This window comes from Odontesthes bonariensis, chromosome 24 (assembly GCF_027942865.1).
Source record: "Odontesthes bonariensis isolate fOdoBon6 chromosome 24, fOdoBon6.hap1, whole genome shotgun sequence".
NCBI lineage: Eukaryota > Metazoa > Chordata > Actinopteri > Atheriniformes > Atherinopsidae > Odontesthes > Odontesthes bonariensis.
Window position 1 is genome coordinate 7,415,029 of NC_134529.1, and position 27,822 is coordinate 7,442,850.

General features: G+C 39.4%; 1 protein-coding gene across 1 annotated transcript in view; it reads right to left on the reverse strand.

Annotated features, from left to right (window-relative positions):
- Positions 1-27,822, reverse strand: part of map3k5 (mitogen-activated protein kinase kinase kinase 5) — a 66,043-nt gene that overhangs the window by 7,324 nt on the left and 30,897 nt on the right. The window contains exons 7-24 of the mRNA XM_075458644.1: positions 23,507-23,677; positions 22,719-22,831; positions 20,024-20,183; positions 19,353-19,506; positions 19,150-19,257; positions 17,866-17,918; positions 16,268-16,363; positions 13,751-13,832; positions 11,865-11,998; positions 9,266-9,393; positions 8,838-8,974; positions 7,679-7,784; positions 6,298-6,455; positions 3,393-3,570; positions 2,603-2,620; positions 2,098-2,275; positions 426-594; positions 131-316 (exon numbers count right to left, since the gene is read on the reverse strand). Coding sequence (XP_075314759.1) covers positions 131-316; positions 426-594; positions 2,098-2,275; positions 2,603-2,620; positions 3,393-3,570; positions 6,298-6,455; positions 7,679-7,784; positions 8,838-8,974; positions 9,266-9,393; positions 11,865-11,998; positions 13,751-13,832; positions 16,268-16,363; positions 17,866-17,918; positions 19,150-19,257; positions 19,353-19,506; positions 20,024-20,183; positions 22,719-22,831; positions 23,507-23,677 — 2,329 coding nt within the window. The remainder of the gene's footprint in view (positions 1-130; positions 317-425; positions 595-2,097; positions 2,276-2,602; positions 2,621-3,392; positions 3,571-6,297; positions 6,456-7,678; positions 7,785-8,837; positions 8,975-9,265; positions 9,394-11,864; positions 11,999-13,750; positions 13,833-16,267; positions 16,364-17,865; positions 17,919-19,149; positions 19,258-19,352; positions 19,507-20,023; positions 20,184-22,718; positions 22,832-23,506; positions 23,678-27,822) is intronic.

Sequence of the window (27,822 nt, forward strand, 5' to 3'; positions counted from 1 at the left end):
ATTTTGAGGTGTTTTGGTTTTTCAGGTCATATTTCATTATGTAATTGATGTTAGCTGTAATTAATCACTTCTTGACCCTTTTGCAATAGTTTTTCTATAATGTCTCAAATGTTAGGTGGTTAACACTTACAGCATCTTGGAAGCTGAACAGCATGACCTGCAGCTGACTGATGGCGGTGCTGTCAAAATCCAGTTCCAGCTTGAGTTGGGACAGGGTGTTAGCGATGATTTTTCTGTTGGCCATGCGCACGAAATCGGCCAGACTCACAACCAGGGTGGAGATGTGCTGAGGTTTCAGTTTCATCACCTCAGAGCCCTGCGGGTCAGAGAATGAGAAAAAAAGTGGTCATTCAAAAGTGTGTGTTGACAGCTAAGTCTGACTAAATCCAAGCCTTTCAGTCGTGACGGTGTCTTCCTTTGCTTACCTGTGAGAGGGCCTCCATCAGGTTTCCCACCACTTTGTCCTGATCCTCAGTCATGATGCGGTGCAGAGTGGCTCTCCTTTCGCTGTCTTTCCGAAGCATAAAGAAGCCGGAGTCCTTCTCATCCGGAGACGGAGGGGCACTGTGGTCCTCGAAGTTCTCCACCGGAATGCTGAGAGTAAAACAATTATTGAGACATTTTATATTTAAGTTTGAGTTTGTTGTGTCTGTGTCCAGAGTGCAGTTTGGATCTAATCTGTGTCTCTCTGTGGCTCTTTTCTTTTTTTTTTCACCTGCCACAAAGGAATGGTTTGTGAACAAAAACAGAAATTAAAGCTCAGGGTATGTGTAAAATAGCCTGGCGACGCCATCCTACGTACTTCCGCCCAAAGATTTTGGCTCCGCACATAGTCTGGTCAAATCCCCCTACCTCGGTTCGCTCAGTGTTTTGCCAATCAGCAAACAGTTGCGAGTGGTGACGCAGAACTCACGCGCGGAGTTCATTGTAGTCCATATAATTGTAGTTCAACCGCAGCGGAAATAAACATGGCGACGGAAGAACGCTAGAAGCTATCCATGAAGTTGTCTCAACCCTGGAGAGCATTACACAATTAAAACGAGAGCAAGAGGAATGCGGGAAGCGTGATTCGCGAGCTAGAGCCTCGCGAGAGTAAGCATGAACCTCGGCGCATAACCAACGTCATTTCTAAACATTATGATTGGTTAAGGGAACTCCGTTACTCCAATGAATTTAAGTTGCTGGGTAAGGTCCCGCCCTCCATGGAAACGGATTCCTCTTGGGTTTTCCCAGACTGTTTGACAAAGTCAACAGTCGGCTTTCGCCCAGGCTATGTGTAAAAGGCTTTTGAAAACATTAACTGCTAATGCTGAGGTTTCAAGCTCTGGTGGGCGGCACAAACATGACTGTGGTCGATGCAGTTTAGAGTTGCTTTAATCATTTTCATTCATGATCTTATGCAGTTAGTTCGAAAACTGGTAAAGCTAGAGTCCTCAGGACCCTATGATTGTGAAACAGTTCTGATAAGTTACAAACACAACTACTGGCATGGCCCTTAAATAGCCAAAACAAACTAAGTAAATGAAACGCATATTGCGCCAACGTCAACCCATCTTTTGTCTGCACAGTTGTTGATATACATAAAGGATTGTGGGTGCTTTGAGGACGCAGAGGATACGCTGAAGCATCCTTCACATTTCCCGAAAACAAAGCTCTAAGTCCTTCAAAGAGTCATTGACGTCAGAACAGTGATTCAGAGAGTATCTTTCTTTCTGCCAATTCTGTGGGTGATTTTAAATGTTTGATAAACTTCTAACCATAAATATAGCAAATATTATCTCACTGAGGTCAACAAAAGCTAAAGGTTCAAATGCTGGCAATCTCCTTGGTCTCCCAATTGCTGTTGCTGCACTTTTGCATTGTTTTGATATTACAATTGTTTACATGTAAACCATTGTGGAATACAAAAACTCTGTAAGACAGTTAAATGGAGTTTGGATTCATATAGACAACTGGCCTTATACAAATCAACCCTTCAGTCATAAGGTTATGAGTCAAACTGTATAATATCACTCGAACGCGAGGAAAAGTGACTCATTTCCAATAAAAGGCAGCTGTGACCCCATTCACTTCCACAAAAGGTTCCACTTGTTCTACCTGAGAAAGAGGGACCTCGGCCCCTTGACATCCTTCTCACTGTAGCACTTGACGCTGGGCTTAAAGATGAAGGGGTTGGTGTTGAGGTCGTTGTCAGGGGAGACGGAGCCGTACTCGCTGCTACTGCTGGTGTCCTCCACCACCACCGGCACTGGCAGGGAGATACTGCGGAGGTACTCTGAAGGACACAACAAACACAAAATGAAACAAAGCCCGAGAGCACAACAGCATATTTACACAAATGATCTGATGTATTATGATGTAGCACAGAGACAAGCTGCATCTACAGTAACTGTGTTTATAGCTTTCGAGGAACTGCAAACATCTTTCTGTGAAACTCTGTTTTGAGTTCTTGGAAAGGGGAGGGTCATACGTAGCAGGAAGCCATGAAAAGCAAGGAAAAATGTAAACTGTGGCCCATATACTAGTTAGAGAAGCAGGCAGATGTCTCATGAAACTGACATGCAGTTTATAAAGTCAAGAAACAAAGAATAACATTACTCACCTGACCCAGGGGACAGAGCTGCAGGGGAAAAACAGAAAATATGGGTCAGCCGTTAAACAAGAACAGGATTTACATGTAAGACTGGCGCAATAATATTTCCAAGCAGGCAGCTGTTGGAAGGGAACAGGCTTTAAAGCTGTTTACTAATCTTTGGCGTTGGTGACAGAGCACATGACTGCATTGCTGTTATGGGGTGGAAGATTGATGAGAAATGAGACCGTTGTGAAATCCAGATGATGAAAAAGATAAGAGTGCATGTAATCACACGGAAAAAAAACTTTGTGGCAAAACCTTTGTCTGCAAGGATCACAGAAAACCAAAAAATTGTATTGTGGTGCATCTCATGACATATATTGATGTTTTAGGATCTAAGTAACTCAGCTGCCCATGTACCATCAAACACCAGCTCAGTGTCTTTGTAAGTGAATGACCAACATATGTTTTAATGTAAAATATCTCTAAGGTGCCAACTTCTTAGATGCCAAGCAGAAGCTTGTGTGTCCACACGATCTCAATCAATTTACACGCGAGGTAGTGGAAACCATGAAACTGCCATAAAAAACAACAACTTACTGTTTTGAAACCGGTTTAAATGTGGGAACGCTTCCACAGTTTACACTGTAGCTTTATATTTACTGCAAATTATACTTTAGACTTCTATTTTCCAACTTTCCAGGTCAAAACTCTACTTGCTTAACAGGTACCAAAAGATTTTAAATGGCAGTTTATCTTTCTATTCTAATTTTCCTACCTGGACCCGCAGCTACAAACTTAGCCACACGGAACCCACCTGTGAAGCTGCTCTTGCTCTTCTTCTTGCGGCTGGTGACGGTGAGGAACTCGTCGGTGAGCAGGTCGAGGGCAGTGGCGCGCCGATCTGGGTCGGGCTCAAAGCAGCGCAGGATGAAGATTTTGGCCTCTGGTGACATGGACTCAGGAATCTCTGGATGGATCTTAAACATGCCAACCTGCAAACAAAAGACAGGTTGGTCCAAATAAGCCAAGATACACGCTTAGGTTTTAAACTAAAAGTCTCTTTGTTTTACTCTTGGGGTAAATCAAATGATGACATCATCAAATGAAGTTTGACTGCCAGGCTCTAACTTAGTGCTGCAGTTCAAGTCCAAGTGTAACATTCTTATGGATATAAGAAATATCAGTAATTCCAGTCACTGAGGCTGAGGAATGTTGACTTAAGATCAACAGGAGATGCCCCTCCCTTGAGACATTCCACACGGATGAGTGAAGTGTATTTTCAAGCACACGAGAACTGTACATGCAGAACCTACACGAAATCCTTTTACAGATGGTGACACAGTTGTTCTCTGCAGATTCTGTGAACTTTGCCAAAAATGAGAAATCCAAGTTGCCTGTTTCATGCTTTCTTTAATGAAATCATATCATATGGAAAAGTGACACAATTAGGAGCTTGGACAGGAGAGCCATGATGTTTACCAGACTTCCATTAACCCTCCTCGTGGTGCTTAATGGGATGCACGTGTTTAAGAATTCGCTGGTGTGGAGCACTTAAAATTTCCATCCAAAACACAAATGCAGTGTAGACTGAGTGGGTAAATATTTCAAGCATGTGCAGATGGAAACTCGTGAGGATTCCTCTCCAGGGGTCACACATGTTTGTTTGTGTTCAAACAAATGTTCGTGCATGGCTGGTATTTATAGTTGCTACTAGGCTCGATCATGTTGCAGCCCACAGGTGGCAACACAATGCAGGGGCACAAAAGCTGATTCACTGGTTTTGTTTTCAGAAAATAGGGAACTAACAATTGCAGATGTGAGACTTGCTGATTATTTCATTTTATGAGCTCTTGAGTCGAGCACAATAAATATTTTAACTGCAGTAGATTTTAAAGGTTAAGGTGGGCGGGGGGCACCTTGCGTACTATACTGTTTATACAAGAAGTCGACATGTGCAGAAAGTTTCAGTAAACGGCTACGGGTCTGTCTAAAGGTTTGTTGGGACCGACATAATCCTGTCTAGTACCATCATGGAGGTTAATCAATTAATACTTAAATCAGGCAATAAAAGAAAGAGTTGTTGCTCATATCCTTTTATAAAGAAGTGCAATAAACCAAATAGTAAAACGTGTTATATTCTTGGCTTTATCCACTGAAATGTAACTTGATTAATGTCATTATCATGTCTCCTCTCAAAGAAAAACGTATCATCAGCTTCATATTTATGACACATGATAAAACCTGGGCTGTTTCCATAAACTAACAATGAATTTGCGCTATGGATGAAAGCTCCAAAGTATCTTTTCTGTTAGATAAACATTCAGTATTACTGAATATGTAGATGATAGACATGATGGCTATAAAACCTTTATAAAGAAAAAGAAAATTGCAGTAATAAAGATATAAATAATAAAGAATAAAGATGTTGACCTTTATCAGTTTTTAAGTTTAAATAAACCGATATCTAATCGAATGCCGGTGATTATCAGCTGCCTTTATATACAACTGCTGTCAATTTTTTTAATAGTACATTGTGGGTGGTATTCTTTAAACATTTCAGAAAAATAGCTTTCAGTCCTTAGCCATGTGGCAGAACAAGTTATGAGCCATTTCAGTTTCAGTGCAATTAATTTCACAAGGGATAGTTTATTAAAACAAGACTAACAGGATGATCAGGCTTCTTGAGCTAATGCGTACATCTAATACAGCAATAGGAAGAAGGTGGTAAACTCTTTGCCAACCGTTGTGAAACAGTACTTCAAAGTTTGTGAACCCTTTAAAATGATCCACAAAACCTTAAGTCCTCAGATTTTATATTAGTAACCTAACAGAAAATGTATTTATTTAAAACACTGGTCATTTATTCAAAAGGTCAATTTAGGGCAGGTATTTTCAATCAATGACAAAGTCATATGTTATATCATGCCACAAAGTGGAGATTTCTGAGCACCATCGAGCTGGAAAAGTAAAAAAAAAACACCTCCAAAATGTTTGAACTCCACTAATCTACAGTCAGACAGACTGTGTACAAATAAAGGACACCTTCCCCTGGAGTAGTCGACTAACACTGAGATAAAGGAACCTAAGGTAACTTCTAAAAGTTCCCTCTGTAGCATCAGGAGAACACTAAAAAAAACAAATGTGTCTCTGGCAGGGCTGCAAGAAGAAAGACACGAGAAAGGAAAACGTCACATGCCAGCACAAAAACCCAAACCTCACGTGTTTGGGTTCGGATCTTTTGCTGCATCTGGGCCAGGATGTCTGGCTATCATTGGTGGAACAACAAATTCTGAATCTTACAAGTTAAATATAATAGGAAAATATCAGGGTTTCTGAACTGAATCTCAAGAAAAAGATGCCCCAAGCAGATGTGCAGGACTGATCAAGTTACTGGAAATGTTTAGCTGCACTTACAACTGCAGAAGGAAGTCCTGCCAGATACTGAAAGCAACAGTTCACATATCAGAAACACTAACAGACATATAATACTGGATCATTTTCCACCAAAGTAATTCTATTTATTTCTCTTCAATTACTTTTAGTACTTGAGAGAACATTGATAATATTTTATGCTTCACAATATTGCAACTGTCTTATTAAATGTCTTATTATTGATAATATCAGTTGTAGCTTTTCCTTAGTGCTGCTGACCTCTGACCTGCTTTCTAAAATAAAACCTATAACCTGGAGTAGAGGGACAACGGGATCCTGTCTCTCACCTTGAACATGGCAGCTTGCGGTTCACCAAGTTCATAGAAGGGTGGTTTACCAGTTGCCATCTCTATGATGGTGCAGCCCAGGGACCAGATGTCTGCTGGTTTGCCGTATCCCCGAGGACCCTTGTCAATAATTTCAGGAGCCATGTATTGCAATGTGCCTGACAAACAATACACAAAAACATCAGTAACACTGGAAGAAAACTCTATCAAACACCAACAAGTCAATCTTTCTTTGTGTGAAGCTACACGGGGTGTAACTTTATTCTAATCCTCCCAATGAGGTGACTGATTGCTTTAAAAACCTTGATAACACAAAACTCTGAGTTTGAACTAAATAATAAACCAACAAAGTATCTGATTCTTTTCATGAATGAATAACTAAACTTCATTCATTTGAATTACATGCAGCTTAAACTGCCTTGTAAGGTCTGCTTTGTGTTACAGTTACTTTAGTTTTTGATTTTTTTGCTGTAGTTAACTTTGTGAGAAGCACTCTCTTCAGTGAGTCTCCGGAACAACAAATAATAACCTTGAATAGCATCTGCGGTTTCTAAAATGTGCTTGAATGTTCAAAAACAAAGGCACAAGGTGTGCCACATCAGGTTAAAAAAAAAAAAAAAAAAAAAAGTGTCAAAGGTGAATGAAAGAAGTGATGTAAATGCCTGAAATAGCTTTAATTAGGAATAATCAAGAGTTGACTCAGAACTAAAGTGATGACACAATTCGTGCAAATAACCAATCAGGGTAGAAAGGGGTAATGGCTTTGAGTGACGAACAGCTAAGAGTCTCAGTGTCGTGAGCTAATCCCAGCTGCGTCCAAAATAACATTTTCAGATCCCTGTGAGAGGACTCTTGTTCTAATAATAACCTGCCGGCTGCTTATTTGCTGCATATAGAAGCTTGTGTGTTGAGCTAAAAACAGGCACTGACGTATTTTTAGCAGGAGTTGGCTATAACAGGGAGTAGCCTGGTTTCCTGAAAGAGCCCTACCTTTCAGGGTAAGTCCCTGTCTGCTCCACTTAGCTGTCCGATGGTCTAATTCATGAGTTCAAAGCTGAGCCATGCTTGACGGCTGAGGTGTTGATATCAGAGTGCCACAAACCTGCCTGATGTGACCATAAACTCATGCTAAAGCCCACACCTCTGAAAAACAACATTCAGCTGCTTATTAGCAGGAACTGAGACTGGATCAGTACTCTACTGCAGCACTAATATGTGCTGTGGTTTCTGTTTGGGGTTACCTTGATCCTCTGCTTTATTTATGGCCACTACTGAGCAAAGTTAAGTCTTGAGTCGGTCTATTTTGGGGAGTGTTAGGAATTCCTCCAACTTTTTAAGGTGTTTTTTTGTAGGAACAGGAAGAGGGGAAAGTGGGCGGTACCTGTGAAAGTTTCTGTGCAGGGGTTGATTCCAGCCAACCTTTTCGATGTTCCAAAATCTGATATCTTCAGGACACCGCTGTAAGTGTTGATGAGGACGTTATCACCCTGAGGATGGAAAACACATCTGTGAGAGCAGGTACAAACAGAAATTCCAAGATGGTGTTGAGATAATGTGAGGTGCTTGCAAATCCGTGAAAAAGTGACAAATAGCCAGTTACAACACCTTGAGTGGGAGGAGGGTGAGAAGCTCCCAACCAAAACAAGGTGATTAACATTTACGTGGTGCTAATGATGCTTATATGACCGAGCTGTTAAACCAGACAAATATATGGGAGGGAGGGTGGAGACCCTAATGACAGTGTGTGATGGGAATGTTATCAGAGCGGGGATAAAACAGAAAGAGCTTTTTACTCATGAGTGATGTTAAAAAGCTTTAAACCGCTGTGAGAGAATTCATAACAAATCCAATTTACTCTGCAAAGAGACACGGTGATGACATTTTCAGGGTGAAAAAAAAGTTAAATTCCTCCAATCATTTATCCCTAAAATCTTTAATTCAAATCATATCGAAGATTTGTTTACCTTTTTGCAATTATCTAACGAGGCTCTTCATCACGTCTTAAAACAACAGTTAGATATCCAGATACGCCTAATAAATACTAAAAATAAACATTTCTGGTGGGAAATTTCCTCTTTGTATTACAGCACATGTTATGCAGCTCAGTATGGAAAATGTCTCTGCAGAGAAATGCTGAGAGGAAATTCTTTACAGTAAATACAGTAAACATCAGCCCAGCTGATCAAATGTAATTCAATTTCCAGGGGCTCATTTTTATCTTTTGTGTTTTTAGAACAAGGACTACAGAGTTTGTCCATCATCATTTATATTGGAAGCTCCTGTAGAAGGCATCTCCTGAAGGTCTCAGAACAAGAAAAGCCTGTTTCATGCTCTTTAACAGAACATCTGCAACAGGCACAGCTGGAAATATACTTTCATTTCCAATTTGATAATGCATCATTTCTATCATTCAGTGGATAAGTTGATGGACAAATCACGCTCGGCCCACTTGGTCAATCCCCATAATTTTTTCATGCACTATTTCAATAGCTTGAACATCTCCCAGAATACTAATTGTCCAATAAGGCCTGCTGATTCACCTTGATGTCTCTGTGTGCTATCTGGTTGTCGTGCAGGTATTTGAGCCCCTCCAGGATCTGTCGCGTGTAGAAGCCGATGGTGGGCTCGTTGTTTTTCAGAGGGCCCCACTTGGACCTCAGCAGTGCAGACAGACTTCCTGGACACGACAGGATAAAGTACAATAATCAAATAATTCACTCTGGCCTGAGATTAGCATCAGATTTGTCTGCACATTCGGAGTCTGTCGGTCCACAAAGGCAATCTGCTTCATGAAAACAAATAAAAACCCCAAACAATAGGTTTCTCCCTCATTGGGACCATAACAGGACAAAATTACAAGCTTATTAGCAACAACAGACAGATACAGCATTTATAAGCATTGTAGTGGGGACCCTGTAGTTAAAATATTTCATTTTATTCTGTAAAAGCATCACAGGAGGCGTCTCACCTCCAGGCACCTGCTCCATGAAGATCTTGATGAAGCCGTTCTCGCTGATAGAGCCCAGGTACTGGACGATGTTCTTGTGCTTTAAGTGCTTGTGGAGTGCGATCTCCTCGTGAAGCGGCTGAGAGTATCTGAAAGGAAAGAATAGCACATAATAATACTGAAAAACTGAACACTGAAATCACTAGATAATTGGTTGGATATTGTTTGTAGAGGATGGTGGAAAAGTACCTGTGATGGGTATAATTACACTGAATAAGGTTATGCACTTACTATCATATTTTCTTTTTTATTCCTTTCATAATCATACCTTCAAATGCAAAATGTTACAGTTATTTATTGCACTTTCATGAGGTTTTGAAGTTGGGAACTTAAAAGTCACATTTATCAATTGTCCAGAAACTCATCTGTTTCTTAAAATCATGTATTTTGGAGTATTTGCCATGAAATAGAAAACTCTCATGGTCTAAAACTGGCTGAGATATAACTTATCTTTCTCCTCATTCATTGCAGGGGGATCTATGAATATTTAAATATGCCCCTAACCATTACATGACATTGCCTGCCCCAACATTTGGTCTTATACGCGGTAATACAGCTGTACATATTAGAACCAGTGTGAATGTCACAAAGACGAAGTTAAATTATTAAAACTTGCATGAATCAACCAAGGTCGCTCATTTTTTTTAGAGCTAAATTTAAAAAAGCTAAAGACTGCATGGCTCTGTTATTTTGGATTGGACACATCAGTGTCTCCAAATAAAGGGAATCCACTCTCTTGGTTAAATTTCTTTGAGTATTACACAAAGGCTTACAGGGGAGCCTGCCATTTTTACTGCATGAGCAAAAGGCATCAGGACACCAAAACACACCTCTTTGTATCTTTTATCTTCTTTACCAACATGTGCTAACTTCTCCTGTAGCTTGAGTAATTTCTAATCTCATTGGTTCCTCACAGAGCATGCAAATTAGATGTGTAATCCTACTCAGCTAGTCGTCTCCAATGTTCTCCGTAAAACCTTTGCATTGTATGACTGTAGGTGGTGCTCTCCAGATTCAAAGCAGAAATCCTGAGCCACAGCTCTGTTGCCAGATTTTGCGCATAACATGTCTGGCAACACATAAAAACATCTAATGAACATGTTGAACAAGGTTAAAACTTGATTATTGGAGGAGGACTTTAAGTTTTCTATAGAGCAACTAATAATGATTCCTTTCTAGAATCTCAAGGGGCTTAACTTCTCTCTGAATACATGCTGCCAAATGAAATCAAATTAAATTAGATTTCCTCCTCTGACACTTGTGGTAGAACACTAAACTTAATGCTTGTCATTGCTCTTCTGCAGAATAGCAAGCAAACAAAGTCCTTCCTTTATTAACTGATTGGCCATTTAGTTTACAAAATGTTAGCAAATGGTAAAAAAAAGCCCGCCTGGTACAAGTTGCCTGAGCCTGAGAGGAAGTCCCAAAGTGTCTCATTTTGTTCAGGCCAAAACCCAAAGATATTCAGCTCAGTATGATAGAAAAGGAAAGGGTTTACATTTAGGAAGCGTGGGTGACTAAACTGAAAATTAGGCGGTGGAGCGTTTTGGTTCTGGTGCAGAAATAAATAATCGTCATATTAGAAACAGACTCTTGGTGTGTACTCTTCAGTACAGCAGGCACGTCTGCAGAGATGTCACATCACTGCCTTTTCCTTATCGTGACAAGAGTAGACAAGAGTAGACAAGATAGATCCAGGCACCAAAAAACAACTAAAGGGAGTCTGAACAGAGGCTGACTCCTGAAATCTGAGCAGAACAAAAGGTCCCTGTAGGTTAAAAAAAATGTCTGCCAGCAATTTCCCTTCACGTCCAGCTCCCGGAAAGAATCACACCCGGTCTCTGTCTTGAGAATTCACTCCACTAATAAATTATTCACACAGAATTCTCCACATTCCTCGCAGTCGAGCGCCCTGCTGACTTTCTGATGTGATTAGTGGAGCAAAGTGTGGCAGTGGAATCATCTCGTCTGGGAGAAGAGTCTTGCAGTCTGAGATGAGTAGGTGGAACTATGAGGAGACGAGTCTTTCGAGCAGAGACGGTGATGGGGATAGAAGGCAGAGGGTGGGCGGGGGATTCGCTCTCACACATCTCCACTAACCAGTCACTCAACAGGAGACCAGTGAGCGGAAACCACTCGGGACACAGATAACCTGTGTTTTTCATTCTCAGTTGGAGAAAAACAGCATGTTTCAGCAGGCCTGAATGAGATCAGGCATTAACAGCTCAGACACTTGTTAACATTCAGTTTGCAATTCAGTCTTTGCACAGCGCAATACATAGTTAAGTAAGAACTGCTAAAAATGTCAAATATGTCCTGAGGGTGGCTTCAAATCAGCATTTTATACCCCTTTTAAAATGAATATACTGAGATCATTTACAACAGTCTGCCCTTTATATTATTAGACATTTTGTAAGTAAATATGACATTTTGCTCCGATGTTGACACTACAGAAAAGGTCAGAGGGTCCTGAAAGAAATTAAGGTTCATCTTCTGCAAAAAAAAAGACATTATTTAGAGAAATTTGTAATAAATAAAACACTGTGATCCTTTTTCTGACCTGCTGTCTCGCTCTGGTATTTCTTTGATGGCCAGTCGGACCTGGTTGCTGAGGTCTCGGCCCGCGTACACCACCCCAAATGTGCCCTTTCCCAGAATCACCCTCTCTCCATGCTCATCGTACTCGTAGTCATACTGTGGAGGAAGAGAAGCATACACACAGTGGTTTAAAACTGATCTGCAGTGCGCACTATCACAAGCTATAGTATTTGACTATAGATCGACTGTAACCGCATTCTCTAGAATCACCAATGTAAACGCTATAATCTCATATAATCTAACAAAAAAATCAAAAGCAACCAGGTGTGACTGGCTGCCCACAGGCCTGATCAGAATTACACAGAATATCTTCAGAATAAATGAAAATGAGCCAATTTTGTAAAACCTGAATGTTTTGATAATCCTAGTAGCACAGAATCTTGCATAATCATGAATTATACAAAGGCAAAATGCACTCTGGACACATCTATTGACGCACTTTATAATTTAGCTGTTGAATCTTTCGACACAAAGACATCTCCTTAATGTTTCTTGTAGCATTTACAAGCCTTTTGGAGGTTTTCTGGTACTTTCTGCCACTCTCACACTCATTTACAAGCTCTAAAGCTCTTTTGCACTGGTAAACGAACCAAAACACTGCATTCCCAAAGGGTCACACCTTGATCTCCTCTGTCCATAATATATTATTCCAGTAAGACTGCAGCTGATCTCTTTTTCACCTTCACACTTAAAGCCCTTCTTGGTGCAGCGTGCAGCATAGGAACTCGTGATTAAACCCCCCCAACATGACTGTTTCAGGTTGAACTGAGACTGTTTACATGTCTTGGATGCTGCTTTTTTTAACCCTCAACCCACACCAACTTTTGCAATCTTCTCACCGAGTTTCCTATTAGCAACATTCTGCAGAAGCAACTTTACAGTTTTATGACAAATAGTCAAATAGCTGCCAAGTGACATATCATATCCAAACATACTTCTTTTGGACATATATCAATAGATAGAAATGAGTTTTGTATTACTGTACAACACATGTGCTTTCCCCTACCAAAACTTGTCTCTCTATAAAGCAAGAGATGTCTTAGTTAATTGTTTTTTACACCTTCAAATCAGTATTGAAGTAAATCTGGAAAGATTTAACATACGTTTGTGTGTTTTTGTACTTTACCATTTGCATTTTACAGCTCTTTGCAGGATTAATGTTCTCTTGTTAGTGACTCCATTACAGTTTCGTAGTTGCACATTTACAGTAAAACAAATCAGCTCGTCTTTTTAAACCAGAAAAAACTGAATAGTGTTTCAATCAACAACACACAATATGTTTTCCTCAAACCTATTTCACTTTGAACAGGTTACACTGACACCTTGACCCTGACAAAACCTCAATAAGTGAGGCCAGACAGATTAAAACTTCCTTTGTGAAACATGTAATACATTTGTACAGACAGGGTAAGACCCAGTTGTACTGAGACAGAGGAAGCTGGAGACTAGATGTCCTTCAGTTCAGCCTGATTTGAGCTGCACACACACAAAAATCTCGCTGAGAGAAACCTGTTAGTTATTTGATCTGTGCCATGCTGAGTCAAAAAGGGTGCGCCAGCATTTTTCGTAATTAGCTTTTCTTCTCTCTCAGGTGAGTGTGACAGCAGGTGTCCGTTCTGTACTGTCAAAACATACAAAGCCCACAAGAAAAATCCAGGTCTTATCCCAGCAGGTTTCTGTTCATGCCTGACTGTTTGAAGCCGAGTTTAGATCTAGTCGTTATAATGTTAACCGTCGTGAACTGAATTTGAAAAGCTCGATGGAATCTTTACTGAAACAAACAAAAACCTTTTTTAGCCATTTGTAAATGCAGGTATGAACAGGTATGTGAGTCTTTAATCATCTCACCTCTAAGGCATCTGTGTCACAATCTCCTTCCTCTGGACCTTTCCAGGCTTCCTCTGTTATACTGTTGACCAAATCACAGAATCTGCCAAAGAAAAGTAGAGTTATAGTCCAAATACATGCACAAAATACAATCATTTATAGCATGATTTATGAGGTTAAAATATACAGTATATTGTTACTTCAATATGTAGTCTAACTTTCAAAACTGACAATTTACATGTGAAATAGAAACAAATAACCATTGAAATTATAATAATAAAAGTAGTTGATCGTCACTAGCAGAATAATTGTAATGTTTTATAGCATAATAAAACCTCTATTTTGATAAAAATAAATTTATATAGAGGCTAACAGTTTCTGATTCAGAGGAATGTATTCAGATTCATTTAAAGGTTTCAGCACATTCGATTTGGAACAAAACAAAAAGTTAAAGTAACTCTCAGCTCTTAGCACATTTAGGTTGTAGTTAGAGAACGTTCACACAGGCACAAGAGTCCTGAAATATTCCAGAGATGTTCCAGAGCAGAGGCATGTGAGAACAAAGATGTCTGGAATATTCAAACTGAACCTCTGGCAGAGATTTTCTACCCAGCCTGCCAAACCCCCAGAACATCAGTGGGTAAGACAATGTGTGAATGTGTCAGCAAATATTCTGCATGTGTGTTTGTCCTTTCTGCTGACCTATATGCTGCTTTCACCGCTATTGTGGATATGTACGCAAACATACAGTACTCATATAAACGCAATAAGGAGCCTCATCTGCTATTCTCAACATGTTGTAAAGCAAACATAGTGTAATTTCTGCATCACATACGGCCTCCTGCCTGCTCCAGACTGCCACCCCCCACACCTCCCTTGCATTTATAGCTGGGAGAGCACATCTGCAGCTGAAAACCTCCTGCTGTCATGTGCTTGTGTGAACAGCAAATGTGGAAAAAGCCTGGATTTCAAATTGTTTGAATATTCTTCTGAACATCTCCAGTGTTCGTGTGTGAAAACGGCTTTTGACTGCATCCATATTTGGTAAAAAAGGATACAATTCATGGCTGTAACAAGGGGCTTAAATTCCTTCCCCGCTCAACAACAACTGCCTCAAATTAAAAAGGGGGTCACAGTATGTTTACACGAACACCTCCCACACATTACATACATATATACAGTGACCTTTACTACTTGCACAGCACACAAGATGTGAATTAGCACGTCTCATCATGCTGTCACACACTGCATGCCTGCAAGTCGTCAGCGAAACAAGTGGTCTTTTGCACAAATGCCAGTCATGCTATATCCATGAACAAGCACAATAACTATGGGTCTCTTGTTTTTCTACCACCTTTTATCAGTTCCTTTCTTCCTTCCATTTAGCCTCTTCTTACCCATCTTTTCCCAATGTCACTGCTGACAAAATGAGAGCAGCATAATAGCAACAGCAGGCATGACTCACTGACTCTCACACTCCACATAATGGCACTGGAGGCCTCAGATGTGAGAGTCGCAAGTCTGAAAGCACTGCTTCAAAGAGCAGCCGGCAAAGAACATGATGGTGCCAAAATGAAACAAGGTGTGCTCGTGATGGTGGAAAAGGGAGAATTTTCCCACCAGTGTACAGAGCTGACAAGAGTGCTTGAACCGTTAAAAGGATGGACAAAACCAGAGGAAAGATGCACTCACTCCAGCCATTTTCACACATGAACTCCGGACAGAGAATAAAGTCTGTAGCTGCCTCTTCACACCTGTACAACATAACCTGAGAGTGACACATTGTTACCACTGGAGAGGCACCTGTGAAGAGCAAACGGGTGGTGGGACATGATACAAAGACTGTGCTCAAGAAATCTTGTTCTTTAAAGAACATCATGGTTGATTGCACAGATGAAGGTTTTTATTTCATGTGCAGTTCTGTGCGAAAGTCTCGATCCACCCATTTCTTTATATCGTGCTTCCAAGCAGCTAAATATTCTCGTAATTAAGTGTAAGCGGTCTTGAGAAATAGCTCTCTGGGGCTTTCTGAAGATCTTTCAAAGTTTTTTTTTGAACCCTGGTATCTTTTTCACTCGTTTTCAAATCATTCAAGGACAAAAAAGGCACTTTGCTGGAGAAATGAACCGGTGGTGTGTTCGCTCATAACAGACAACTTGGCAAAGAAACCATTATCATATATCTTTAGGCACTTTTATTACAATTCTTGTAAAGTTTGCACAAATCTTGTATCTAAGGAAACTGATTCAGACATTTTCCTTCTCACACACAGCTGCAGGTTTTCAGATCTTTTTTGTTGCTGATATGTTTAATATAACCTCGTAAGAAACCCCCCCACGACACTTTTCAATCCCTTTAAGTAAATACATTTGACAAATGTCCTCAGATTTTAAATCTAACTTTTTATTGCTGACTATTAAGTTTGGATATGTTTGTTTTAATGTGGTAGGAGATGGCTGCTGAGCAAGTGTAATCACATTCAGAGAGGGTTTATTATTTCAGCCGGCTGTGGCTGGGAGTGTAAAGAAACAGACCAACCTTTTACAGTGCATCTCTGTGCAGAAATAGATCTGGAAATCTTCTGCATTGTGAAGGACGTAGAGAAAGGCACTGCGCTCATCAAACTTGGAGATGCTGGGGAAGAAAAAGTCCACAGTTAAATTAATTCTAAAAATACATCTCAAAATGCAGAAAACATATACAGCTGGGATATATTATTTATTACTACTTGCTGATATATACTGTATACAGAGCTATGAACACAGTGTGTAGTAAGACTCAAGTTTTTCTAACATTAAACAATGCAGAACTGCTGCACAAAAGATGGTCAATTTCAACTTTTATCCAGCAAGATGAGCACTTGTCCATTTTATTAGCGAGAGAAAGCCAAATCTGCTGAGCCCGGCTGCCTGTATGTGTGGTCGTATTGTAGCTTGCAGAGCTGCCATTGTGTCCTGCTGACTGTCTGCAGGCTGAGTGGGCACAGAGAATGAGTCGTTCCCTAGCAACATGCGAGCACAGCCCTGCACTTCTCTCCGATCTGACACTGAATTCCTTTGAGGACCGTGGAAAAATAAGCGCAGAGCAAAACATCATGAACGCTGTCCATGCTGCACTGTGATGGTAACAGGAAGGACATCATTTGAAAGCTGTGTGTTCTGATATGCTGTTTAAAAGTGTGCAAGCTTAGACACATGTGCATATAAAAGACGTTCACCCTTACTGTAACTTCTTGCATAAAGTATATACAGCGAGCTGGAGATCTATTTATATTGTCCTGGAATATTTCTATGCCTTAGAAAAAAATCACACTCAAATAAACTTGATCTATTTGGATTTCTGAACACTGAAGTTCCTTCGTGTGCATCTGAACCTGATCAGTATCTGGTGCAGTGTTCCCCAGCCTGCTCAAATATAATTCTGTCTCTTTTGAAATAGACTGGCATGTAGACGCTTGCAGTAAAAAGAAGACAGCAGAACATGGGACAGGGATAATGCTGTGATACCGGGACTCTGGGGTTGTGTTGTGCACTAGTCTGACATTTAGTGAAATGCGACTGCTTGCCTAGAGCTCAGTGACTCCCAAGAGTCTGGTGATGGATAGGCAAAATCATGGTCACAACAGGAAACTAGAAGGGCCCCCCAAGTCTTATAATGTGAACAATAAATTCCCAAAATTAGAGACTGTTGTTGTTTTCTGTTCCTCTATAAATGAATTATTACCCATGTGACATGCACAAGAATAGTAATTCAAACAAAAGTTATGATAATAACTAATGCTTCCATTATCTCTTTCCATGCTCAATGAATCAAACTATATGCAAAAAGTTGTGAAAATGACACTAAAAAATTAATAAAGCTATAATTCTTTTAATCCTAAATGGACCTGAGCTTAAAATGAGTTCATCTAAATATACTGAAGTGTTAAGACTAATATAGATCCTTCATTAAGCATGTTGCAGAGAACGTACCAGGAGCACTGATGGAGATAAACACAACAAGTTCTGACAGAAACTCATCAAAGGGCTTTTGGCACATCTTGAAAACACTATAAAAAATTAGAGAATTGAGGCATGACTCAGACTAAGAGGCCTGAGAAATGAACTATCCTTAAAATAAAAGTAGCAGACACTTACCTGACACCTCGAACAGATGTGGCACTGAAGTTCCACTCATGTATCCCCTTGTTCTGCAGGAGATCAAAACAAATTACGTCATTCACGGTTTCTGGGAGAGGTTTGAAGGCTTGGAAGGCTGATTGAAGCATCACAGCATTATTGCCTTGGGAGCATTATCCAAAATGTGGTGACTTCAGTAATTACACCTCATCAGAGGCTTCATTTAATTGGTTATAGCCCAAGAAATAAAGGAACACGTTAAGTCCTTGGAGTTTGTTTAGCATCTTCATAAGGATCAATTTAAGTTGAGGAGCCTCTTTACTCACATCTTGTGTAGGTAAACAGTGATATGCAACAAGATAATCAATAATACGACAGAGGAAAAAAATGTATTAAAGGGAGTTTAGTGTATTATCACAACTTTTTTTTATATAAAAGAATTAGATATAGTAGACAAAGTGTTGAAAATACACATTTGATATCATGATTTGATCCCGGCTAATAAAATCAAAACATGATTGAACATAATTGAATTTTGTTCAACTTTTATAATTCCTTCCATAGAACATTAATCATTACGTATCATCTTTTATATTGGCTTGAATTATTTAATTGATGTTTCTGTTTTAACCTACTGTTTCACAATTTTAATCTAATATCTTTAAATTCTTAAGCTGCTCAAATTGGCTCTTATCTATATCAGATTTGATCTATTTCAGTGCCCTCAAAAAGAGGCATTTTGGATTAACTTCTGCTGTAAAATGTGCTATATAAATAGAGTTGATGTGACTTATATGAGTGAGTGTAATTCAAGTGCCAAAATGATGAATTAGTCTGATAGCAATGTATATTTTTAAGGTTTCTATCCATATTGCAATAAAATTGTTACAATGAATGCTTTTGGCCAGTAATTGTGTAGTTAAAATCAGATACTGTGATAGTCAAGATAACAACAAAAACCATCACAAAACTATTTTTTAAAGTGCTAATGTGCGATTTATTCACCTGCAAGCAAACCACAGATAAGCATCTCGTGTGGCTAAGATCTTATTATATTTCTACGAAACAACGTCTCATCCCGTCACCCGTTTACCTTCCCTTTCAGATAAAAAAAAAAACACAACCGGTTGACTCAAAGCAGTTCATGCTAAAACATCTGCATGGGGAACATTATCTGTCTACATGCAGAATACAGAAAGCAGTGAGGAACTCTATGGGAGGAATCTGAAAAGTAAATATATCAAAAGAAAGATGCTGAAAAAAAAGGTAAATATTGAGATGTTACTGTAGACATACGCCCACCTTGTCATCAGGAGCAACATGCCAGATAGACACAGTGTTGTCATCCACGTCTTTGTTTATGGACAAATATGAAGGCTGGTACACCTTAGTAGGCTCCAATATCAACACCTGCAGAAGTAATTAATGTATTTCAAACACTTAATGAATCAGCAACAGTTTTCTTTTGTTTCCACATAAAGATTTGGGGCTCAAATGTCACTTACAGGAAAACGAACGGAGGAGACGTCTTTTTTGGTCGCCTCCACTAAGAAGTCCATCCAAAAGTCTACCAGCTCTTGTTTTGGGGCCGGCGGCTCCATGCTGGGCTTTTTGAAGTGCTGGTAGATCAAGATGGTTTCCACCAGCAAGCGCAGATACCTGGAAACAATCACAAAAACAAAAAAAAAATAAAGTCATACGGCAAATGTCTATATTACCACAAATTTAAACCCATGAGCAGAATTAAAGACGATTCACATTACAAACAATTGTTTTTTTTTACATTTCCTATTGTTAGCATCATCCAGTTAAATACACTCAAATTTACAGCTCAGTTTAGGTGACAAAAGATGCTTAAATACGTACATAATTCAACATCCAAACCATTGTAATGGACAGAAAATAAATAGTAATCAGTTCCTACTCATGACTCCTGTTGTGCAGAATAAATTGCTTCCAGTCCATGTATCAGAGAGGTGCTGTTAAAGTGAGCAACCACAGTCCCATGGGATTTTTTCCCTTCTCGATGTGAAATACAAGTGCTCACTCAATGTATGCAATTACAACAGAGCACACTTCAGATCACAATGACACAGCTTAGAGCAGTGGAGACCAAGCTGGACTAAAATGTGTTTTTCAGCACGCTAATCTGAGAACATCTCATCTGTGCTCTCACCAGATTGGGGCTTTGAGCTTGAAGAGTTTCTCAGAAGCCTGGATGACCCTGGTGTTGTCACAGGCCAGTATGCTGGCTCCCAGGAAGAAGCCCACGTCCCAGTAACTCTGAAGTTTGTCCAGGCTGCCTTTCTTACCCAGCAGGCTGCTCAGCTTAACTCCTAGAAAACAAAAACAGAAAGTGTTTTTTTACAACTGGAAAAAGATCTCTTTTGTTTGGCCTGTAGGATAGTCTGGCCATAGCTGAGCAAATACTGCAGCAAGAAGGAGCTAAACAAATATTCCCATACTTGACTTGCAACAAAGTGATCTAGCTTTGTGATTTGCTGTAAGGGGAACCGCTGAGGTAAGCGTCACGTATATGTTTTGCAAAGTCTGCAGCAGAATTCTGCCATTTGGCAAGACAGGGAGGGCCATATGGACAAGTGTAGTAGTGAGCTGTATATAGAGGGATGGAGGGTGGGATTAATTTAGGAAGCTGCAGGCAGCTGCTTTCAGCCACAAAAGCTCTAACAACCCAATCTATGATACTGCACCTGCTCAGCACCAGGAGGCAGATAGACGCAGGTACTATCTGGTGAACATTTAGCACCTATAAAGGCAGATATTTCCCATCCTGAATTGTTGAAGACTAATATAGAGGCAAAATTAATTAGTTTTAGCCATACAATCTGTCATCAACAGCTGTTGTTAGTAGAGATAACTTTTTACAGCAGAACATGGCAGCAAACTGTTGCCCATTTACACATTTGCTATTAGGTGCTCCACAATATTCACCAGTCATTCAGATCATATGTAGCTTTTCACTAACAGCAGCTTGATAAACTGGATGATGTACACCTTATATGATGTAATGCAAAGCAGGATTTGTACAAACAGACCAATAAATTGTCTTTAAAAACTTAGGGCGATGGATAGTGAGAGAGTCTATTCTTATTCCAGAGTCTGATACTAAAGTATTTAGCTTTCTATTACAAGATATGGAAGACATAAAATCCCAGCAGGGGAAACAGTGACTCATTAAAGCATTAAAGCTTGTTACTGTTTAAAAATAAAGATTTGCACATTCTTTCAATTAAAATCACTGGACTATAGAAAGATTCCTTTGCTTGGCAGCGTTTTCTGTTTGTCTTCTCCAAATTGCTTCATTTAAAAGTTATCAAATGGTTATATTCATCAGTGAGTTACATTAATTTGATGACATTTTATAATCTAGATGCCCTATAAAATCATTTTTTAACAAAGCCTCACAGCAGTTTGGATTGTATTTATGTTTGCTTATAGTTAAACACCAAAACACTGTAGTTACAACAGGAAGAATAAGGCAAGAGCTGTCTCACGCTCCCATAAAATGAATAAAGGTGTGCTGTTTAGTTCTGCATATTTAAACATTTCTTGGGAAAACAGAAGTTAGAGAGGCTGCCATTTCCCCCCCAAAAAATAATTTATGCCAAGACACGCTTTAGACCCGAGGGAAGTATTATTCATTTAAGGAGACATATTATGCCATTGTTTTACAGGCTGACACAATTTCCTGAGAAATGTCTGTGCTTTGATCAAACTAACACTAAGAGACACAAGAACAGCTCCTTTTTCTTCCATTAATTTACACCTCTATTCAAGGGAATCATTTCAGGGCGTGGTGGACTCCACTCCGCCCCACTCTTCCTCAGGCTGTGCCTTTTTTGAGATCTGTAGTACTTAGTAACCTTTGGAGCACATTATTATGTTATGACAGCAGATAATAAATAGCCTTAGAGCTCAGGCCACACACCAAACTGATATAAGAATACTTGATTAGCAGTTTTATTCTCAAATACTTACATTAACCTCATGTGCAGTTGGACCACAGACAGCTGGTAGGATACCAAACCCTCTTTCAGGTACAAATCACATGTCAAACTAGCTCAAGTTATTAAAACATGCACCACAGAAGGTGGCGGATGCTGGCCAGTTAATAACACCACCGAAAACATTGAAATTCCTCTGTCACACATCAATGTTGCTCTATTCTTCAGATTAGGAACTGGTGCCAGAATGGGCAATAATTCACCAGTGTTTTCAGAATCAGAATTACCCAGAAACTCCCAGTTGGTTAAAAATCAAAGAACACCTTTCAGAAGTCAGACTTCCTTGTCAGGATATAATTTATTAAACAAAGTACTGGTAGAGAATTATTAGCCAATTCATTCTTAAATTAAATCAATTAAATAACTAATGATAAGATTTGATCTCAATAACAAAACAAAAAGATTGAACTTCCCACTTCCTAGGTAGAGTGAAACAGCATTTTCTGTAGATGAAGTAAGGTGGAGATACAGAGGAAGGAGGCCACAGTGACAATTGTTTCCCTTTAAATCTGAACAGCTCACTGAATGACACATTTTAAATAGGAACCAAAACAAAATGCCAGGGTTGTGTTTTTATCTGGTAGTGACCTCAGACACCCAAATGTATGCCCTCAAGCACAGTGGGTGTTCCATTATATGTTCATTTTATCTTATACGTCCTTCAAAAAATATACACATTGATTAACTTTCACCACTGAAGATTTCCCTATATGGATGCCAACAGTCTAGTTCTATCTCTGTTTAAAAAAAAAAAAAATGAAGAAATTCTTGTTCTGGATGATGATGATCGTGAAGAACTTTCAGTGACGGATTAGAGTTCAATAACCCACAAGTTCGTCTACTCACCCACTTTGCGAAGTTCAAAAGATGTGTCAAACTGGTGTCCAGCTGCCAGCAACAGAACAGCATAGTTGATACCAGAATGTAGTGTTGGCTCTGACTCAAACCCCTTTTTAAACCTGAGAGGAGAAGAAAATTATGAGTTCAATAAACACCGTTCTTCCAAGAAATGCGTCACAGCAAATCTCTCGCACCTCTGAGATAACAGATGGCCTCACAGGGCTCCCCCGGCTTTCAAAGACACTTCAAGATGGAAAAAACAATTACAGCCATATTGAGCTGGGGCCACAGATCCCCCAAATAAGCATCCTTCGGATGCTATTTAGATCCGCATATATCCATATAAAGGGGCATGGGCCGATGGATATACGTGGAAGACGTCGACTTTCACCAAACTGTTATCGGTGAGTAGATGAACGTATTTTATGCCAGAAATAAGTTCCAGGTTAAAAAAAAACCGAACTTCTCCAAGAAGATGAGATAAATTCTGCAGTCTACAGAGGGTTGTCAGAACAGACAGTCTGTTTTCATCCATCTATTCATTGGAATTCTCTTTATCAACAAATAGTTTGCATTTATGACAATCGCTATTATAGAATTTTGTATTAAGGTAACGATTTTTGGCTATCTCTTGGTACTGTGGTGCCACGATCCAGTGAGTCACCATGTCTATTATTCATCTCGTCTTTCGAAGCATTTTTTCCAACAATATTTTTCGTGACTCAGTGTCTGGAAGGCCAACTGAGGAGAAATGTAACACACACACGCACTGACATCCTCCCAGGCGCTCTCACCAAAGTGTGCTGCTGTCTCTGCTCTGTTTGTCAGTGAAGTGAGACTCCAGGAACATGTCCTTATAGATCCGTCCCACCAGGCAGTAGATGTCCGATGCTACCTGCTGCTCCCCCTCCACCAGGGGCAGCATTATGTCCAGGGCTTTCTGTCTGTCACCCGGCAGGTTCCTCCTACACTCACACACAAAAACAAACAGCAGCATGTCAGAAAGGAATAAAACTCACCGAGACATATGAGCTTTGAGCAAAGATCCAGGCATGTAAACATTTTATGGGTATTAGTGATTATCACACATCGTCTTAATCTCCAAGGAACCTTAAACCTCTTTTAGAGGCAAATGTTTGTATTCATACTGAGCCTGTAAAAATGAAATGTTTAGCTTATTCTGGGGTTTTGAAGGGAGATGCTCATGTAGTTGTAATAAAAAGTGCAGCATGTAATTATATATGCCATATGCAGTCTTAGTGAGTTAAAAAGTAATATAACAATGTTTTACCAACAATGGACAAGAAACCATATGGAACCAATGGAAAGATACCAATAATGCTACAATAAGCGGCAGTGAATTCAACTACAAGGCTCATGTGGGGATGAAGGCAGCGAGCGCAGTGGTCTGCTAAGAAATGTAGTTTTCAAACTTGCAACCCTCAGACTCAGCAAACACTGACTGACATGATATCACATGTTGCCATTTAAGAATGATATCTGAATTCTACACATTCTTAAAACAAGAAAAAAGTCACTACAGGTGATAACGTATTTGCCGAGCATTTCGTATAACAATTGACGTGCATATTGACGGTAAAAATCCTATTTACAGAACATAATTAATCATTTTAGTATAATTCTGAGGAGTCACGAGTTAAACAAATCTGCAGATGAGTCAGATAAGATGATGGTGATAAAAAGACCTAATTGAAATAAGTTTATGTGTACGTGATGCATGCACAATACCACAAAGAGACAACTCCATTATGAACCAAATTTATATTGCAGAGACTATTACGTTCATGAAAAGAATTACTGCTTTTTTTCTTTAACAATGTGAGGCTCCACTGCAGGCATCATTAAGGTGCTACAGGGTCTGATAGAACTCACAGTGAGGAAATAATGATTAGAGTCTCTATAATGAGTAACCCATTAGAAAATAACAATGAGACAAGAAGGACTCTTGTACTATAAAATGAGCTGCAACATCTTGAAAGATTAACTATTTAAACTGCATAGATCTCCGTCACTGAGAGGCTTTGTATCTCCTGTTCACTGTTAAAATGGGTGCAAAGTATGGACAATTTAATATGGACAATAAAACAGAATCTACGGAAGGACCCAATAAACTTACTTCCAACAAGTCTTTAATATAAATCAATGACCTGATTCAAACTTGTGCTTATCCATAAGCTCAGTTGTCAGTTTATCGGTTGAACCAGACCAAGTCCAATACAACAGCCAGCAATAAATCTGACCTTAAAGTTCGGTGGTTTTCTGCGACGTTTTGGAAATCATTACTTTGCTTTAAACCATTTTCTCAATCTTGAAAATAGTTTCTCTGCTCAGAAGTCACCATTAACCATGGAATTATCAAAGATTTCTAAAACTTCTGTTAGGTGCAAACAATCAGTGGGGTTACATGGCACTGAAAGGATCGGATTATTGGCTAAATTACAATAAGACTGAGTTATTAAGTTCATGTAGAAACCTTAATCAGGCAAGAAATTGGATCGGATTAACCTGTAGACGGCGAAGCACGTGGTGAATTAGACTTTGCGTTCTGCACATGCTCGAGATTTTTCCCAGGGTCGTGAACACAAACGAAATGTAGAGGGACGTAGCTTCATCTTGCTCTTCGTTCACCATTTTCTCGAATACCTGAGTTTGTTGTTGTTGTTGTTGGTGGTGAAGCGGTCAACAGGAAGTGGCTCTATTAGTAATAGTTGAAATGGGTACAGCGCCACCTATCGTATCGGAGTATGACACGCTTTGTGCCTCTGATTCGATTCATTCACCGCCATATATCCAAGGATAATTACCCTTGCTCAAATAAGGAGCATAACCCAACTATAGCTATAATCGAATTAATCTCATCATGTAGACCCACTGAATGATGGTCTTTCCAATACGGTGGTCAGATTAGAAATAGAATAGAATAGAATAGACAAATACTTTATTAGAAAACACTTAGTCGCAGTGTTCAAGAGCAAGGAGAGACTATAGAACGTATTTTTCCATTTACTTTGAACGACTTATTGCAGAACTATTGTTTTGAAAAAGACTACCAAGAAAATCCTGATAAACCTGACATAGCTGCTTTTTGGGGCGCAAAGGTTAATACAGCTCAGAAGCTGGCAGGTATTACCATGGAGACCGTCCAGAGGGAACAGCACACAGGGCTGCAGGATCCTCATGCAGCTCTCCATTTCCTGCTTTCTTCTTTCCGGTGAGCTGATGCATATTTGCATAGTGGACATTCTTTCCTCGCTCCTGTCAGGCATTCACCAACGAGTCCTAAGCAACAGGCTCCCGCTCATTGTTTAACACCAATGTGCCTGAAGCTGAGGCCATTTTTACCCAGCTGATTATTCTAACGCAGAGCACCTACTTCAGATCAGTGATTAAGCTCTTATTAAAGGTAGATAGTGTTAATATCAGGGCTGACTGTGGGCTGAATCCTACTGAGTCAGAGCTCTGTAAAACAGCCAAGGTATTGATTTATACAACATCACTTCAAGGAAATAATTAATTTAGCTGCACTCTTAAATAGAAAGCTTTTTAATTCAATCCTATTATGCATCATCTGATAAAACATTCATTTTATAATGGAGCTCTGAAACTGTAACTTCACTGGTTAAATGTAAGAGAAAATAAAGTGGATGTGTATTCACTTTGCCAGTTGAGTCACACACAGATACAAAACTCATGCAAAATATAAAGGTGAAAGATCACTATCTGGTTGTCCCTGCTGTTGTTATTAAAATTTGAGTAGTTGGAATGCTGTAAGGAAATATGTATTAAGATCTTTTATCTTTTATTGATGCCTTTGATAAGCTCATGAGCTCCGGTTGAGCTCCGGTGCATCTTATCTGTCACTGATCTTTCCACATCTTGGCAGGAGCCCATCTTTACTCATTTCAGTTCACTGGATATAAGCAGGATAGGAACACTTGTCTATATAAGGTCTCACATTTGATGGCACATAAACCAAGCCATGATGTCTGGTACCAACGGCTCAGCTAAATGCAGTTATTGGACATGAGAATTGTTCTCAGATCAGAGAATATAGCTTCTCATGATCTGAGATATATATATATATATTTCTATGTGACTGAAACTAAGCATCAAGGATCAGCTCATTAATACCATCTCTAAAGTCAAACATGGTGATGGGAGCATCAGACTGTAGGGATGTATTTCTGTGACAGGACCAGAGATGGAGTGAGGATTAAGTAAGAACAAATGCAAAGACATATAGAGCAATTCTGAAAGGAAACCTTTCACTTTCTACTTGAAGCATAGCACAAAGGAAACTCAGGAAACTCTGTGGTCTGAAAGCAGACCTGAACCATGTTTCTGGAGAAAATGGCTGTGCACAAACACTCCACAACCAACCTGGATGAGCTTGAACATTTCTGACACTAAGAATGGGAAAAACTGCAAAAGGAAAGTCTGCCCAGCTTGTTGGATCATTTCCAAGAAGGTTTGAGGCTGCAATTTCTGCCAAACTAAGTCATGTTCTAAATAATTTGGCACCAAAAACAGGATATTTCAATCAAATTTCAACAAAGGCCAGGTTTTCTTCTTTTTGTGGAAAATTGTGGATGAATTAAGGGAAAAAAAGTCAGTTTTACGATTAGTCTACAACCAAATTTATGCACTGTAATAAAAGAAGCTCAAATTGTTGTATAGTGAGATATTTACACTAATGAAATACTATAAAAAAGCATTATTATTCCATATCTATATTCAGCTTTACATTAATCCCAGTACAGTACTTTATGCTTCACTACATTTCTCAAATATTAATAAAAAATCCAAAATACAACTTCCGATGCGCAAACCAATAATTCCATAATTATATTCAAATGTATTCAAATATTATTCTGGAATGGGTAATACTGCATGATGATTAAATGACTTGTATTTAGATGTTTATACATTTTGATTGCAACATTTTTAACACTTTCCACTCATGCCAGAGATCAAACTACTTTCCAACTGATGTACGATTTATCTTCGGTCACACAAAACGATTTGTTTCTCCTCAGCATAGACAAGCTAAACCACACGCCTCCTGTTGTCTAACAGCTATTGTAGGTAA